This window comes from Ambystoma mexicanum, chromosome 4p, assembly GCF_040938575.1.
Source record: "Ambystoma mexicanum isolate Mex_15411 chromosome 4p, UKY_AmexF1_1, whole genome shotgun sequence".
In the NCBI taxonomy this organism is placed as follows: Eukaryota; Metazoa; Chordata; class Amphibia; order Caudata; family Ambystomatidae; genus Ambystoma; species Ambystoma mexicanum.
This window is the reverse complement of record NC_090927.1, coordinates 901,845,044-901,860,809: the sequence shown is the minus strand read 5'-3', so window position 1 is coordinate 901,860,809 and position 15,766 is coordinate 901,845,044. Positions and strand designations below refer to the sequence as shown.

At 44.8% G+C, this 15,766-nt stretch overlaps 1 protein-coding gene across 4 annotated transcripts in view; it reads left to right on the top strand.

The window, feature by feature from the left end:
- Positions 1-15,766, top strand: part of CASP8AP2 (caspase 8 associated protein 2) — a 558,668-nt gene that overhangs the window by 482,109 nt on the left and 60,793 nt on the right. For all 4 annotated transcript variants that reach the window (XM_069606478.1, XM_069606480.1, XM_069606477.1 and 1 more), the window contains one exon: positions 3,883-3,982. In XM_069606478.1, coding sequence (XP_069462579.1) covers positions 3,883-3,982 — 100 coding nt within the window. The remainder of the gene's footprint in view (positions 1-3,882; positions 3,983-15,766) is intronic.

The following is a 15,766-nucleotide window of genomic DNA, read 5'->3' as shown; positions in this document are numbered from 1 at the left end:
AGTCACATTGCCTGGGGCTCTGTGGACAGCATAGCAGGAACTTCTTGGGACGCTGTCGTCTGTTACTTTCCTTGCGTAGTCCTTCTTTTCTTTAGTAAATGGCAAGCGGGACTGCCTCTTGTTTTCCTTCGTCGTATAGCTTTTGATAGAGTTCTCTTCAATTGCCCCCTGGCACAGGTTCCGTGCAGTGGGGGGGGGGGGCGCAACCTGGGCTGTTTCAAGAGCTGGGTCAGGTCCCTATCTATTGCCACTGTGTGGCTCTGGGCCCTCTCTCGAATATTTTCTGTACTATGCACAGCACTACACTCTCCCTCTTGCTTGATTCTGGTAATGTCACCAGCACGGCCTCCTCACCTGGTCGTGTTGCAGCCCAGGGAGCTGTCGTGTGCCACAGAGGTGCACGGCCTCCAGTTGCTTCAGCCCCTTGTCCCAGGTTTTTCCCTTGAACGCCAGTCTTTACTGTTTGTATTTACGTTTAGCTCTTGGTGTTGTCGGGGCGATTCAGGTTGGTGTCTATCAGGTCCTCTCTGGATGACTCCCGATGTGTACCCAGGGTTGCAGCCCCAACCGCAGTGTCCCCGCCGACTTTCAGCGGTTTGTCCCCTCCTCCTGTGTTCAGTCCTCCTGCCAGAGCTTTTTAAGGCCAAGTATGGAATTATGTCCTTGAGGCCAACAGGATTCTCGCCAGCAGCGGTGTTGCTGGGCTCCCACGCAGCTCGGATGGCTGGCTGCTACCTCACCTTGTGGTCTCTGAGGAGCCAGAGAAATTGTGTTGCAATGGCGGACAGGCTTTGGGCACAGACCGTTATGCTGTTTATTGAACTGTTCTCCTGGCATCCAGTTTCACTTCACGGGGCCTCTGAGTATTGGAATTGTCTGAAGGGCTCCAGTGTACTTCAAGTGGTTGGCAACTGCTTCCCTCGTAGTCACAAGGGGCCGGCGCTGGTATTAAAGTAGACGCTAGCTATTGTGCTGAGTATGCAGGGACTCCTCTGGCTTCCCACCTCACCTCGTCCGACTGCAGCGCTTATCCCTCACTGTGCCGGTGGGGGCTGGCAGCGCTACTGCAAACGTGGTGGGGGGGTTATCCCCTCCCTCTGGGGCCGCTGGCGCCGTTGTACTTGGAGGGGAGCCAAACGGGTGCATTCCAGTCTCCGCGCAGTGCTCCCGTCCCACCTGTGTCGGCAAAGTACACCGGGGGGTGGGGCTGTCCCTCTGCCTCAACCCTGTCTCCCACCTCAGCTATCAGGGCACCAGGCTCCCTCGCTGTTCTAGGGGACTTCGGACTAGTCTTACCTAAGTCCTCCAACGGGCCGCAAGCCCCAGCCACCCTCTCTCCTTCCACTGGCATGCACTTTCTCCATAGGTTGGTCCTGCTTTCGGGGCTGTCGTGTTGCTCCGTCAGCTGCCTTGGAGTCGCCGACTCGCTTCAGTGGAGGGGTGCCTCTCGACTGTGGGTCGATCCCTCTCCCTTGGTTCCCCGTCCGACATAAATTATTTTCAGCCTCCGGCACAGCTCCCGGGCTGCGCACAGGCACTCTCGTAAAGACTGCACCGAGCTGAGCATCCAGGCCACCCTCCCCTGCAACGCCTTAGCCTCTTATCAATGGTTCTGGAGCACCCCTGGTCACCAAACTCGGGCCATCGCCTGTGGGGTAGACCTACAGGGTTTCAACAGCTTTTTGACTCACATGGTCCTCGATGGGTCACGGATCCTCCTCCACTCATACAAGGTCCAATGCAGAGTTCACAAAGATGCAGCCATCTTGGCTGCAGGCTCTCTAGCACCCCCACCCCCTCTCAGCACCAAGTTTACCACCCAATCCCCCATAAGGACTCTATGCCCTACCAAAGCAGGTCTACTTCACTTCCCATAAATCAATAAGAAAACCAAAGCCAGAAAATCACTCTTACCTAGGCGCTAAACTCAGGAGCCCTCATGCTCCTCCTATCATCCTGAATGTGCAACATAACATGCTATATTCTGAAAGGCCCTTGAAGCCTTTCACTTCCCTCTGTAAACTTTCTTTCTGATGCCTCCTGTTCTTATCTTGCTCCTGCGCTCCGAGGCCACCTTTGGCATGCATCACGACACATGAACAATAAAAAAGTACATTTCAATTTTCGACACATGCTCCCAATGAAATGAAATGAATAGCAGGGGAATGCTGTTATTTATCCTGCTCTACAAAATTAAAGAAAACGAGATAAGCCAAGTACATTAATTCTGTGCTTGAATGCTGTACTTGTTAGAAACAAAGTAGCTGAAGGCACACTTCATAATGAAGTCTTACTGGGTGAAAGCAATGTTTATTGGCTTATGTTGCGCCGGAGACCGCAGGCATCATGGCGCAGACACAAAACAAATACAAAATAACAGAGGACAACGGTCTAGGCAAACAATAATGTCTTAGGGCTTTTCCTAAAAACAACCGGATAATCTTCCCGGCACATCTCCACAGGGTGTTTGTTCCACATTAGGCCTGCCTGTGAGGCAAAAGCCTGTTGATTGCCTGGTGCTCTATTACATCTTGGTTGCGCCAGGCGCATCAAGTCCTTAGATCGAGTAACTCTAGTTACATTTTCCACGGTCAGTCTTTTATATATTGCAGGGCTTTTCCATATAAACACTTGTGTACAGTCGTATTTATTTTAAAACAAATTCTAGCTCCCACAGGAAGCCAGTGTAACTCTCTTCTATGTACGGAATATGTTGGGAATATGCAGCCTCCTTTATAGGAGTGCAGGTGCAGCCAGAACACGAATGCTGGCGGGGTGCGGCATCAAGGTGAATCAGTAAATTTGATCTAGACAAAATTTATTTTTTTCTTGTGCGGCTGATGGGCTCTTCCCTCATGCCCTAATGAGTCAGTAAGTGCTGGGCGTTACATTCCCCAGTCTTCTGCGATGACACGGAAGGCACATCATCCCTTATCCATCATTAATGTCTGTGCCAGTCTGCCTTTTCCCATCTCGGTGACTGGAGAGTACAGTGCATGGCTGGTGGGTGAAGGTTGATTCCTTGCCAAATTACCTCATGCAGCAATCTCGCTTTGGAGCACGAGGAACAGGGATATTGGCATACTGGGCAAGCTGTTGCATGTTCTGACCGATGAAGGAACAACTGCTGATGGATGACTTTAAGCTGGAGTCTTTCTACAGTGCTGATACACTCTCTTCTCTGAAGTGTAGTAAAATTGAATGCGTCTAACAAGTTCCCAGGCAGTGCAGTAGCACTGTTAGAGGTGGTGGGGTTTAGGGGAACTTTCCACTTTACTGACCGTAGATAAGCCCTCAGCCCATATAAAAGGGAACACCCTTAGATGCGCATTTCTGTCTGATGTATACAGACTCATACAGTGAATGAGCATATGAATATTGACAGAATGTACAACCAGCAAACCTGCTTTTGTTAAAACTTGTACAAAGACCTTTATTTGTTTTTTTGTTGTTGTTTTCTTGAAAGTGTTTAGGGTATTTTGTTCTCGGCCCTTTTAAAAACATTATCTGTAACGCACACAACCTGAGTCTCTGAATTTGAAGATCAGACAGTTTTGTACACTTACTATTCCAGGGTAAATAACTCAACAGCACCCACATCGTAGAGATGTATGTATGGTCGTCTAACCACCTTACCCCTACTTTCATGTTTAATGTTTTTTCATTTGATGACTGCCCTTTTTTCATACATAATAGACATGTAGCCTCCGCATAACCTAGTCAGAATGGATCTGTGTTGATATCTAATATATTTAGACTTCCATAGAAATCATTATATATTCCTATTCGCTGAAAGACATTTGTTTTGCTGTGACTTTGATCTGTTGCATGTTTGTACGTTGGGCTATCTTGACGTTTAATGCACTTAGCCTTTTTTTACAGAGACGATGACCGGGAAATTCTTCTGCAGTGCCAAAAGCAAGGACCGACGGAAGAAGCATTTGCGTCATTATCAAAAAAGCTTAAAAAGGACTCTGATCAGGTATGCCTTTCTATTAGTTTTCTGGTAAAAATGGATGGAAGATTGTAGGGATTTCACAGCTCAGTAGCGCGTATATGAAATCTTGGAAGAAGACGTTTTGTTCCGTTTCAAATTGGAGCAATTGTTCACCTCTGCTGTTTCACAAATGACAGTTTTTCACCAACATAACAATAACTTAATAAATATTTTCATACATCAACTGTATTCTCAAAACGGTTCTAAATCACAGGTAGGGATCAACAGACTTCTTGCTCTGTGAGCATATATGTTCTATATACAAGAAGAAAGTCCTATATTCTATCCGTTGTCACCTTACACTCTTCCCACATCAAGTGGAATCAATTATCACAAAATGTTGTTAATCATAAATCAATCAATTTCATAAAACAATCATAAAAATGATCATAGTACATAAAACACATACAATATGTTAAAACAACACAAGTAGAAACACAATGTGAGAGTCACATTGCAATAATTTTTCAAGGATCTCAAATGTGTAAAGAAATAACACTCTGATTCCTATGCCTCACTGCTTTCAGCCTATTTCCTGTTAAAAGGACCCGACTTGTACAGGTTTCTGTCCTTGATATACAATAATGTAGGACATTCTTCAGGGAGTATGTCTTGTGTCGATATTAAAATCTTCTTTGATAGGGGAGAGTACCCTGTTAATCAAAAAAGGACACCCTATTAGTAATCAATCAGGTATAAATCTTTATTTACATATAATCACACCCTCATCCCTCAAAGGGTATCGCTGTATGTTACTTATTACATACCTCTCTTTCCTAGTAGAAATTCTTGGACCTTTTCTGGTTCTTTCTGCAATTTCCCAATTTCTTAAGGGAGTTCTTGCGTTTCCTCTTCTCTTCTCTAAACTAATGACCAGATCTCTGAAGAGGGAGCATTCAAAGGCTTCTCTGCAGGTTCATATGCCTTGAATAATCTATGCTCATTGTCTATCGTGGCGTGTTTGCTGAGAAAATAGTTAGCAGATTGCAAGACCTTTGGATGAGACAACCTGTGTCTCTAGAAGGACGAAATTTAACCAAGTCCATGCCCTTTTCTTAAGAGAGCCAAACGCAGTAGCAGCCCCCACTAAATGCATTCAGTGGATGTTGCAAGGGCTGCAGAAGTATATGGAACCCTCTCTGAATTGTTGCTTGCCAGGAGAATAATCAAGGACACTGGCAGATGGCTGAGAAGTGTAGATGCACATGTCGATTTCAGCCTGCAATCATGTTGGTACCACCAGTATTAAGCCTGAATTGACAGCCTGCAAGCAGGTCTGTTTAAATGCACGCTTTTATTTTTACTCTGGAAAAGGTGGTAGTCCTCCACTGTGATGTGTGGGCTCTTTCTCGAACACCTAAATTGAGAGTTGTGGGGCCAATATGTTCCATACATTGAGAAAGTGCTCTTCATTATTTAAAACTAACCTCCACTCAAGGTATCTCACAACCCCTTCATATCCGACAAGGGCAGTGTCTCACTTGGCAGCCTTGATTTTTTTTTGGACATTAATGCCACTCCAGGTTGCAGATAAAACATTGAAGTTTTTCAAGGACTTTTGCCTGCTCCTGATGTTCATATTTAAAGTAACAAAACAAACCACCTACAAACCACTATTGGTAAGCATTCTACTCCAGTCCCTAATATTCATGCTTGAAGGTACTCTTGAGCTCTGCCTTTGGTGAGAAGAGGGTTCAGGCTTTCTCTTCTACCTACTCCCATATCTTCTCTTTCTGAGTTATTGACGCAGGTGGCAAAGCAGCTTTGTGGATACCTAACAGAGACCTTCGAGTGAGCACCCATGTGGTGCCGGACCACTTGTCTACTGTATCTTTCTTGGCCTCCAAAGTTCAGTCACTCCTCTGGTTTCCAGTTACATTTGCGTTGCTCTTCACATACGTTTCACATACCGTTTTCTTTACATTTCTTCATACCTTGTTGCCGCTGGCAACCCTGGTTCTAACACATGTTGGTCTGGTATCAGTCTCTCGGACTCAACAGGTCTGCTGTCTTTACTGGCTCTACTTTCTTGTAGAAGCCTAGGATAGTACCACTGCAGCAGCCTCTCATCCCCGCCTTGGTTATTGATGCGGGAGAGCCCCGGGTACCTCTGACACCCACTGCAGGTTTCTTCAGCTTTAGTCGCAGGTTTCTTATTTTCCAAGGTTCACAAAAGTAATGGTCTGAAAAGGTCAAGGATATTGCCCTTCTTGCAACTCTTTCTGGTCTCGCTTTCTTTCTCCTCATATTAAACGGCCATCTTGGAACTGCTGCTTCCTAGTATGCTTTGCCTTGCTCAGTGTGCTTTGGTGCTCAGCCTTTTATCCGTGTGGGGAAGTGGGATGGAAGTCTGGTGTGTGTGTGATGATCTGTAATTGCCTGAACATTGTATTGGGACATGTCATGTATACAGTTCTGGTGTTAGTCCGTTTTCACTCATGGTGAGATGTATTTGAGAAAGTATCAGGAAATGGGTGTGGGGGGTTGAGCTCCTAAGTATCGGGTCTTACAGGGAAGGGGATACCGCATCTCACCATCCGGTCTCCCACTCCCAGAAGACCCCTCATTCAGGTGATCCTCCTGCACTGGTCCACCCCCAGGAACTGGATCCAAAAGCGCGATGGCTGTGTCCTGGCCACCTGGATGTCAGATGCCCGGAACTAGAGGGTGAGACATCTTCAGGTTTCTCACAACACTGGTGCAAAGTCTGCCCTCCCTTGAAGTGTGGTGGGGGGGATCAACACTGAGCTACAGATTAGCTAAATGTGCACTTTTGTATTTCACTGTCCGAACCACACAGAGGTATCTTCACTTTGGAGCAGTATCCTACTTGGGTAGTAGAAGGGTGGGTGGGGGTGAACCATGGAAAAATTCCCCTTTTTATTTTAATTTTGTAGAAAGGATCTCAGACTTGCTGGCATTGAGTATAGTTGAGTGAAATACTTGAAATAACCATACCAGCCTTTATTGTTGAAAAATAAATCATTTATTTTGATGGTTAAAAAATGGAAAAAGCAACGAAATTTGACATTTCTATGCCCATCTAGAGACATTACTTCACCAACAGTAAATCATTAAAAAGCTATTTTTTTTAATCAATAGCATCTCAAGTCACATACTTTTTCATTTTTTGTACAATGAAAACAATTTTGCAGGCACTATGCGAGAGCTTGAAACTGCCTTTGTTAAACATTTTAAAGAGTGTCACACCTCATTTAAATCTCAGTCAACCTTTCCACAAGTTCAGGTTTGGGAGTGCAAACCTCTTTTGCAATGTTACGTGGCACAGTCTGGGGCTAGAAACAAAATCGGGATCAATTCCATGCATTTGCATGGCCAGCACATTCAAAATCCATCTGCTGGTACATTGGCTTTGCCACCCACTGTTTGCTTTGTTTGGTAAATGCCTTGTTGCAACGAGGCAACCCAAAAATGCCTGCAGTTTTTCTTGTTCCCTTCCAAGTTCGTGTTGTGTGCAAGTACAGCCAGTCTTGTTTTGGCCCCCATACCGTCTAGCCTGTACTTTAGGCACATATTGTGGACTATCTAAAAATCTCCGGTGTGGCAGAATTCGGTGAGTCCCCTCATGTCTCTTGAAAGCGTTTTGTTGAAAACCATCTTCTCTTGTGCTGTGTGAGGAGGGAAGCCTGGAAGCAACTACCTTTTCTTACGCTCCTGCTCAATGTGCACATTCATGGAAATGTTTTTGCTTCTACATTGTAACGGTACGATGTCATTTCATCGCCGGATGTTTTTTCGCAGGGTTTTTTGATCGCAGATTATTTTTTTTCTTTAAATCATCGAATTTTTTGGGGGGGTTAAAAAAAGTATATAAATTGAGTGTGGGTGTTACGGGGATATAAAAATAAAGGGGATGGGGGGGTTTGGGGGGGTAACCCCCCAAAAATAAAAAAATAAAAATCTGTGGTAAAGAACCCCACGAAAAAACATCCCACGATGAAATGACATGGAACCGTTGGAACAATGGTGCATCACTGAATACCATTTTTCAAGCAGAAAATCAAAAGATCCTTGACAAGATTTTGAGCTCCACCAACAATGGTTGCTATAGACTGTGGCCAATTTAAAATGTTTTCTGTGGCCTTTTATTTTTCCAGCAGTTGTAAGTTTTTCAAAAATCGGTTTTGCAACGTGCCGCACATCACATTGATGCTTTGTCTGGGAACTGCTGTCGCATTGCCTTTGCAATTGAAACGTGTCGGTCAGTGGCTATCAGGTCTATGTGCATTCCTCTCGATTGAAGAAGTTGAATGGATTAGTTGAAAGCGTATTTTTCCTTGGCAACAGAAGATGTACATTCAGTCTTGCACAACCACCAAACTCACTATTTTTTGGTTTCCATGGCTTGGAAGTGGTAAGTGCAGTATTTAGCAGAAAAAACTGGACTGTCGCTTTGTCCATCACCAGCCAGCCAGAGCCTTTTGCCAGCTAAAGCATTGTCTATTGACAACTTTTAGAGTGTCCATGGCTGGCTAATAGCGAGGATATTTGTAGTATTGGGTTTTTGAAAGGAACTGGAGTCCCACAAATTTAGAAAAACTTGAAAGTGTACTGAAAGTTGATCCAATAAACAACAATGCAGATGAGCAAAGTGCATGTCCGGCATACACTTTTCCAAGTATAGGTTGAGCAGACCATGAAAATGAGCTATGGTGGTGTACACAGCTACCCTTTATCTGAACGTTGGTGCCTTTAACTACATGAGTAAACTCCACTAATGGCTCCCCACAAATCCTCCAACGCAATTCATGATCACATTTAACCATTTTCATGATTTTGATCAGGCAGCGGTCGAATACAATGTATGTTGCTTCCTTTAGTAGCCAATCATCCAGAGGTACAGTGGATAGCGATTCCATTGAGGTGGATAAGTTCTCAACACTAGAAAGGGTGAAGTCCACATCACAAGCACAATCGTCAATTAGTGGCGAAGATGCTTGTTATTTCTGTGTGTGATACTTCCGATATGTCCACATGGTAGGGAAGGCATGGTATCACTAGTATGACAATGATACAATGGATACAATTTGTAAAACCTTTATTGAAAATGTTGGAGTCAGAGAAACTCCTAATTTGCTCTATAACTAAGATGGGAGTAGTCTCGACCATCAAACGATAATCAAAACATTCCTAGTGGCATCAGTCAAATCAAAATGGTCTATGCTAACAAAACCTAATGCCCGACCTTTCGAATGGATTGTGTCCTCCCACGTATTCCACATCTTTGATATTCGAGCTTCAGCTGGTTTGTAATTATTTTTTTCAGCAAGTGGCGTTGTGCGTCGTCGATGCAGTCGACTCGATGTCCCTCGAGGGCCTCTGTGTCGAGGATGATGTCATCGAAGGTATAAATGGCACACGCAGCACCCGTTGGCTTCAGTTCTGGTTTTCCGAGATAGCTAACACTTTGAGAAACTATGGCACGCTTCTTTTGGACTTCGCAATAATGTCTTGTTCCTCGACACATACTACCCAGAAGACCGGGTTCAATAAGTATTGTGTCTGTGGTTCCAATATGTTGTTTACCGACCCACACCAAGTTTGTCTGTGGTGTCTCGGGGTGGAGCATAAGACCTTGGCCTGCTCGAAGTGCCAGTCAATGACCAGAAAGGCTCTGAAAGAGCGAATTGGGAAATTGGCGGTAGGTAAAAACCCCCAAGAAATCCCCATCGACTACCCTGTCGAAGAAACCTTGGTCGGAACCGAGAGGTGACTCTACTCGAAGGAAAAAGGTTAAAAGATCAAGGTCGAGGAGTTGCTCCCACAACTCCTCATCGTTGTCGAGGAAGTCAAAAAAGCGGCACCACAGGTCACCTTCTTTGACTTGGTTTTCAGACACCTCCCCTGAGAGGGAAACTTGTCCCACGAAAAGCTCCACACCTGCCGAATGGGAAGCAGTTGGATCTGAAATGCTAAAAATATTTCAAAAACAAAAACCCTCGGCAAGCTATGCTCCTACAAAGAAGCCAGTAAGGAAAGGGCTCGAGCCAAATCCCGGGCACCCTCAAGCCTGGGACAAAAAGCCATATCCTCATCGAGAGCATCGACTGATCCTTCGAGCCTAAATACAGACCTAAGTCGAGGCTATTGACGCCAGCTGCGCTCTCGATGGCAGCTACGCCCTCGACATCGGTTGCACCATCAACACCAGATGTACAGTCAACTCCCGACTGCGCCATATAAACCAATGGCTCTATCAAAGCCGAATACGATTTCGACGATTCCTCGAGCGTCAAGTTCAGTTTCTTAAGCCTTCAATGCCTATCCCAGACAAGAGCTTTATTCCTTTACCAAGGGAAGATTATTTCAAATCTCTCATCCTACTAGATGAGGAAAATGAGCCATCAGACAATGATGCGCCTTTTGGTCATCGATTTGGTATGCCATATGTGCCCGAGAGCTTTATTTTGGAAGAGTCTAGATTGAAAGATCGTTTATGATGATTTACAAACAGCCAGTGGGGTAGACACCTCACCAGAGCTGGATGTTGGTAGACCTGAAGCTGGTGAGCATACAGATGCTGCATATAGACAACTAATGTCTAACGTTGTTGACTATATAGGGTGGAGTAGGTCTACCATTCCCTTTGAACAGGATGATCTGACAGACATCCTTGATAAGGGTCTGCAAATGGATCCTGTTTTACCATTTCAGATCGCTTGCCAGAAAAGTGTGGTGGCAAATTGGGAGACGCCAGAGACTAATACGACACAAAACAAAAACCTGACCAAAAAATACTGCCCTTCCAGTAATGACCATGACTACTTGTCTAAACACCCCACTACAGAGAGTCTGTGGTACAGGCAGCTACCGCAACTTCCAAGCAGGCAGTTTATCCAACTACCCCCTCCACATAGGGATGACAAGAGAGTAGATGGATGGGCAAGAAAGTATTTTCTGCTGGGAGCATGGCTCGTAAATCAGCCAACTCCACATGTGCCCTAGCAAAATTATCATTCAGTCTATGGTACTGTATTTCCATGGTGGCAGAGCACATTCCCGATGGGGGAGGAAAGAGGAAAAAGACTGGTTCTTGGCCTTTGTTAGAGAAGGCAGAAAGCCATGTGTGAGTCTCTTCTATCGGGTCTGTATTCTGCTGACATCATCACCAGAGCCATGGCAACAAGTACTGTAATATGCAGATTTGCGTAGTTGAGGATGTGCAATCCAGACTTCTCAACATGCCTTTTGACGGGTCTCACCTTTTTGGCAACAAGGCTGATGAAAGCCTTGAGAAGTTGCAGGCCTCAAGGGTGGCAGCCAAATCCGTAGGTGCGCCATTAGGCAGCCTCAACCTTTTCGCTCCAGTTGACAGCCTTCGCTACTACTCCGCGGTTGGAAGAGCGAGAAGAATGGCTGGTCAAAGAGGCCTCAAAGAAGATTCCCTCGTGGTGGACGAGGCAGAGGTGCAAAGCCTGCTCAAGCAGAGGTAATTTAACAGCCACCGCATCAGCCGCCTCAAAACCTCTGAGTTCTTGAGTCACAAAACACCAGTGGGAAGCAGACTTTCTCAGCATCTTAAAGAATGGCGAGACATCGGATGCTTCGGCATGGAAACCATAGCCCACATTGGAAAATCCTAATTTGCCCTATAACTAAGATGGGAGTAGTCTCGACCATCAAACGATAAACAAAACAGCCCTAGTGGCATCAGTGAAATCATAATGGCCTATGCTAACAAAACCTACTGCCTGCCCGTTCAAATGGATTGTGTCCTCCCATGTATTCCACACTGCCTTCCTTTCATTCAGAGACCTCACAACCATCCCACGGGGAGCCACTCTTTGAGGGTTACAGATCCGCTCCTTGTGCAGGAAATTTTGACCCTGCTAGAGAAAGGCACTATAGAACCGGATCTTGTAGCGGAGAGGAACAAGGGATGCTACGCTCCATATTTCCTAATACCCAAGAAGGATTGCAAGGTATAAAGTAGTTTTAAAAAAATTATTAGCAGAATTTGCTAATTAAAATAATTCTGGTTAGCAAATAAACCAATTTGATTAGCAATTTTGTACTCCTATTTTAAATGTCACCAGAAGTTAGTTTTACCCAAAGACAAACAATTAGCAAGAATACAGCATTTCTATGTACCTCTGAAGTAATACATTTGTTCAATGAGTGTAAAATGTAAAGGTTCACTGCATGAATGGACTACATAAATATATCTGATTTAAAAAAAAAAAAGCTCCAAGAACATTTTTCAGTTCAAGGCTCTGTGCAGCTGGGTCATGCAGTAGTTAGTGGTGCATAGTGCAGTGTCCATCTCAACAAGGCATCAACAAAGACTCAATTGTGCATGTGTCCTTTTTATTTTATTAGCAAGTTTCATTTAACTAGTGTTTGGCATAAAACAGTCACAAGCAACTGCCCAAGATGAAGACAGCAGCTACAATGAGTTTGACAAATTGGGGACATTAGTTATCTTATTCTGCAGAACCAAATGGCTAGGTGCCAGTCTCTTGGTCCGCCCAGGTCATTGAGGCCCTGACGCAGCACCTACCAGTTACTAGGGCCATAAAGTTTCATCTGAAAGACAAATGGGCCCAGCAAGTTAACATGTAATCATCCATTTGTGGTCTGGTTTATTGCAAGACAGCAAAAACTGATGATTTAAAAGATCAAAATAAATGATCTGAAGAGGGAGTGCCGACCCAGACACCCAAAAGCCAACAGAAAAATCAGGGTGCCCAAGAGGTCATAAATCTATTCTCTAAACCTATGGCGCACAGGCCCTGCATTTTGTGACTCCACAGCATTGTTTGAAGTACTGAGTGGCAAGTTAGCAGCAAATTGTGCAATGTAATGCCCATCAGGCCACCAACACTGCCTAAGGATAAATAATGCACATTTCTGTTCTTGCCAGCACACTGGTGTGGCTGGGTTGGATCTAACGATTTGCCGAGGATCACACAGTTTGGTTAAGCAGTGAAGCCAGAATTTGCCAGCAACTTACCACATACCTTCCAAGCTCTAATTAGTACACATTTGTTTTGTGTTTCAAGAACCACAAAATGGTTGTTTATTTGCAAAGAACACAAATCACTCGTAGCAACCACCTTTGGGGGAGTATTTGCACCACCCTGAATATAAGACTACAAGTGACAGCCCCTTAACACAACCTGCTTGCAAAAGGCCTTTTAAATATTGTTCAATTCTAGTAAGGCGCTGCCTATGGCAACAACACAAAAGATGTTTATTTAGTATAAAAAGATGGGCTACACTTTTCTTACCTCTGGTGACTCTTCGTTTGTTGTCAGTGTGAAGGTTCATTTTTTCCTGTTATCGTCCTCTACAGACACATTCCAATGGCTACAAAACAGACACAGTGCAACTGATTACCCACAGCAATGTGCTTAAGTGGCTGGAAATGTGTCGCACCGGAACATGTAGGAGAAATATTACTGCCAGCCACTTGCTAACAATAAGCCCTGCAATCAGGGAGAGCATCCGGGCCTTTCAGCCTTTTCATTTGATAAGGGCCATGAGCCTCAGGAATGTCCACAGAAAATACCCCATGTTGCCAGTTTGCAGTGTTGTATAATAACACAGCAATTTATATATACTTTTGTTATGGGGCTTAATGCCTTAGCTGCATTTGCGGGAGCCCTTCCGGCCGTCACTTTCCTCTGGCTGTATATAGAAGTGTTAACACCTAGTCGCCTTTCACACGGGTTCCTCCACAGCAGGCACTTGCTGACATAGGCTTTATATAGGATTTATAGCTTTTCATTGGGTATTATTGTTTCAACTTCCTGCTGCCTGGCCGTTTAGTGATAATCGGCGGCTGTTAACCCCCCAGATTATGTCTTTGTCATTTCATTGGGTAAAATTGATGTGGCATCTACTGTGATGTCATCATATGCTACTTAATCTTTTTGAAACTGGTCCCATAATGTTGGCATGTCAGTCTTCTATCAGATTATCTAGATGAATAACAGTGTGCTTTAAAACTGCAGTTATCTGACATACAAAGACGTTCCAAAATGGATCAGGTTTCACTGGAGCCCTGGCTTTCAGTCTCGTGATTAAATGCTCGTGGCACCTTAATCACGAGACTGAAGGAATATCTAAAGGCCCTCTGTAGCACCATGCTGTTGTTCGTGCGGGCCTGGGTGCTTAGAAAGTGCAATTATTTTCACCCACTTTCTTAGCGCCCAGGCCCCGCACTAATAACAGCATGGTGCTGCAGAGGGCCTTTAGATAATCCTTCAATCTTGTGATTAAGGTGCCACAAGCACTTTAATCACGAGACTGAAAGCCAGGGTTCCACTGCACCCTGATCCGTAATGGAACGTCTTTGTAATGCCCATCAGGCCACCATAGGGTGACCAAATTTAAAAAGTAAAAAACTGGGACATGGCAACTAACACAAAAGTAGGACTAACTCTTGAAAGTGGCTGTCAAGGCAATACACTTCAGTAGAGTTTGGAGGAGAAGGGGGTGTTGCTGTTCAAAGAAACACATATTGTAATAAATGTATTACAAACTAGCACCATCTTAATTTGTAAAGTAAAGCATTTCTTCTGTGCGAGATTATGCATTCCTGCCTGCAAGCTATAAAGCTCTACTACAAAAAACCGAGACCACTGCAGTTCCCAATGGGAATATAATCTTGAGAAAGGGGGACAGAGCACCAAATACTGGGACAGTCCTGGCAAAACCTGGACGTCTGGTCACTGTAGGCCAACAACATAGCCTGCTTGCAGAGGGTATTTTAAATATTCTTTCAGTCTTGTGATTAAAGCGCTTGTGGCACTTTTAAGCACTAGACTGAAAAAAATGCAAAGTGCCTTCTATAGCAGGCTGTTATTAGTGCGGGCCTGAGTGCTTAGAAAGTGGCAGTAAATAATATTTCTCCCCCCATTTGGGCGGGTGAGATATTGTATACTTCTATTTTCCAAGCACTCAGGCCTGCAGTAATAACATAGCCTGCTTGCAGAGGGCATTTTTAATGTTCTTTTAGTCTTGTGATTAAAAGTGCCACAAGCGCTTTTAATCACAAGACTGAAAGAAAATTAAAAATGCCCTCTGCAAGTAGGCTACGTTATTACTGCAGGCCTGGGTGCTTGGAAAATGGCAGAAATAATATTTTTCCCATCCGTTCGGGCGGGTGAAATATTATTTCCAGCCACTTTCTAAGCCCCCAGGCCTGCAGTAATAACATAGCCTGCTTGTGGAGGGCATTTCGAATATTCCTTCTTCTCGCGAATCACGAGAAGGAAAGAACATTTGAAAGGCGATCTGCCAGCATGCCATTCTACTGTGGGGCTGGGTACTAGCAAGTGACTGGAATTAATATTTCTCCCACCGGAAAGGGCAGGCAAAATATTTCTTCCTAGCCGTGGCCACTTGCTAACACCCAGCCCCTGAGGTTTTCCATTGGCGGTTCCCATTATCAGTTTAGAGTTCTGCCATTCGGGCTATCCTCCGCACAAGGGTTTTCACCAAACTGATGGCGGTGGTGGCAGCGAGTCTCAGGAAAAGGGGGGGGGGATTCACATCTACCCGTACCTGCACGATTGGCTGATCAGGGCGCGTTCTCCCAAACAAGTCCTGGATCATCTCAACATCACCTGTTACTCACTTCACAGACTGGGCTTCTTCCTCAATTACAAGCAGTCCCATATGACACCTCCTCAAAATCTCCAGTTCATCGGGGTTGACTGGATTCATCCTGGCGAAAGAGCTCACCACCCGAGGGCTCAAGACATTCTACAGATGGTCTCCGAATTTCTGAGTGTCCAGCAT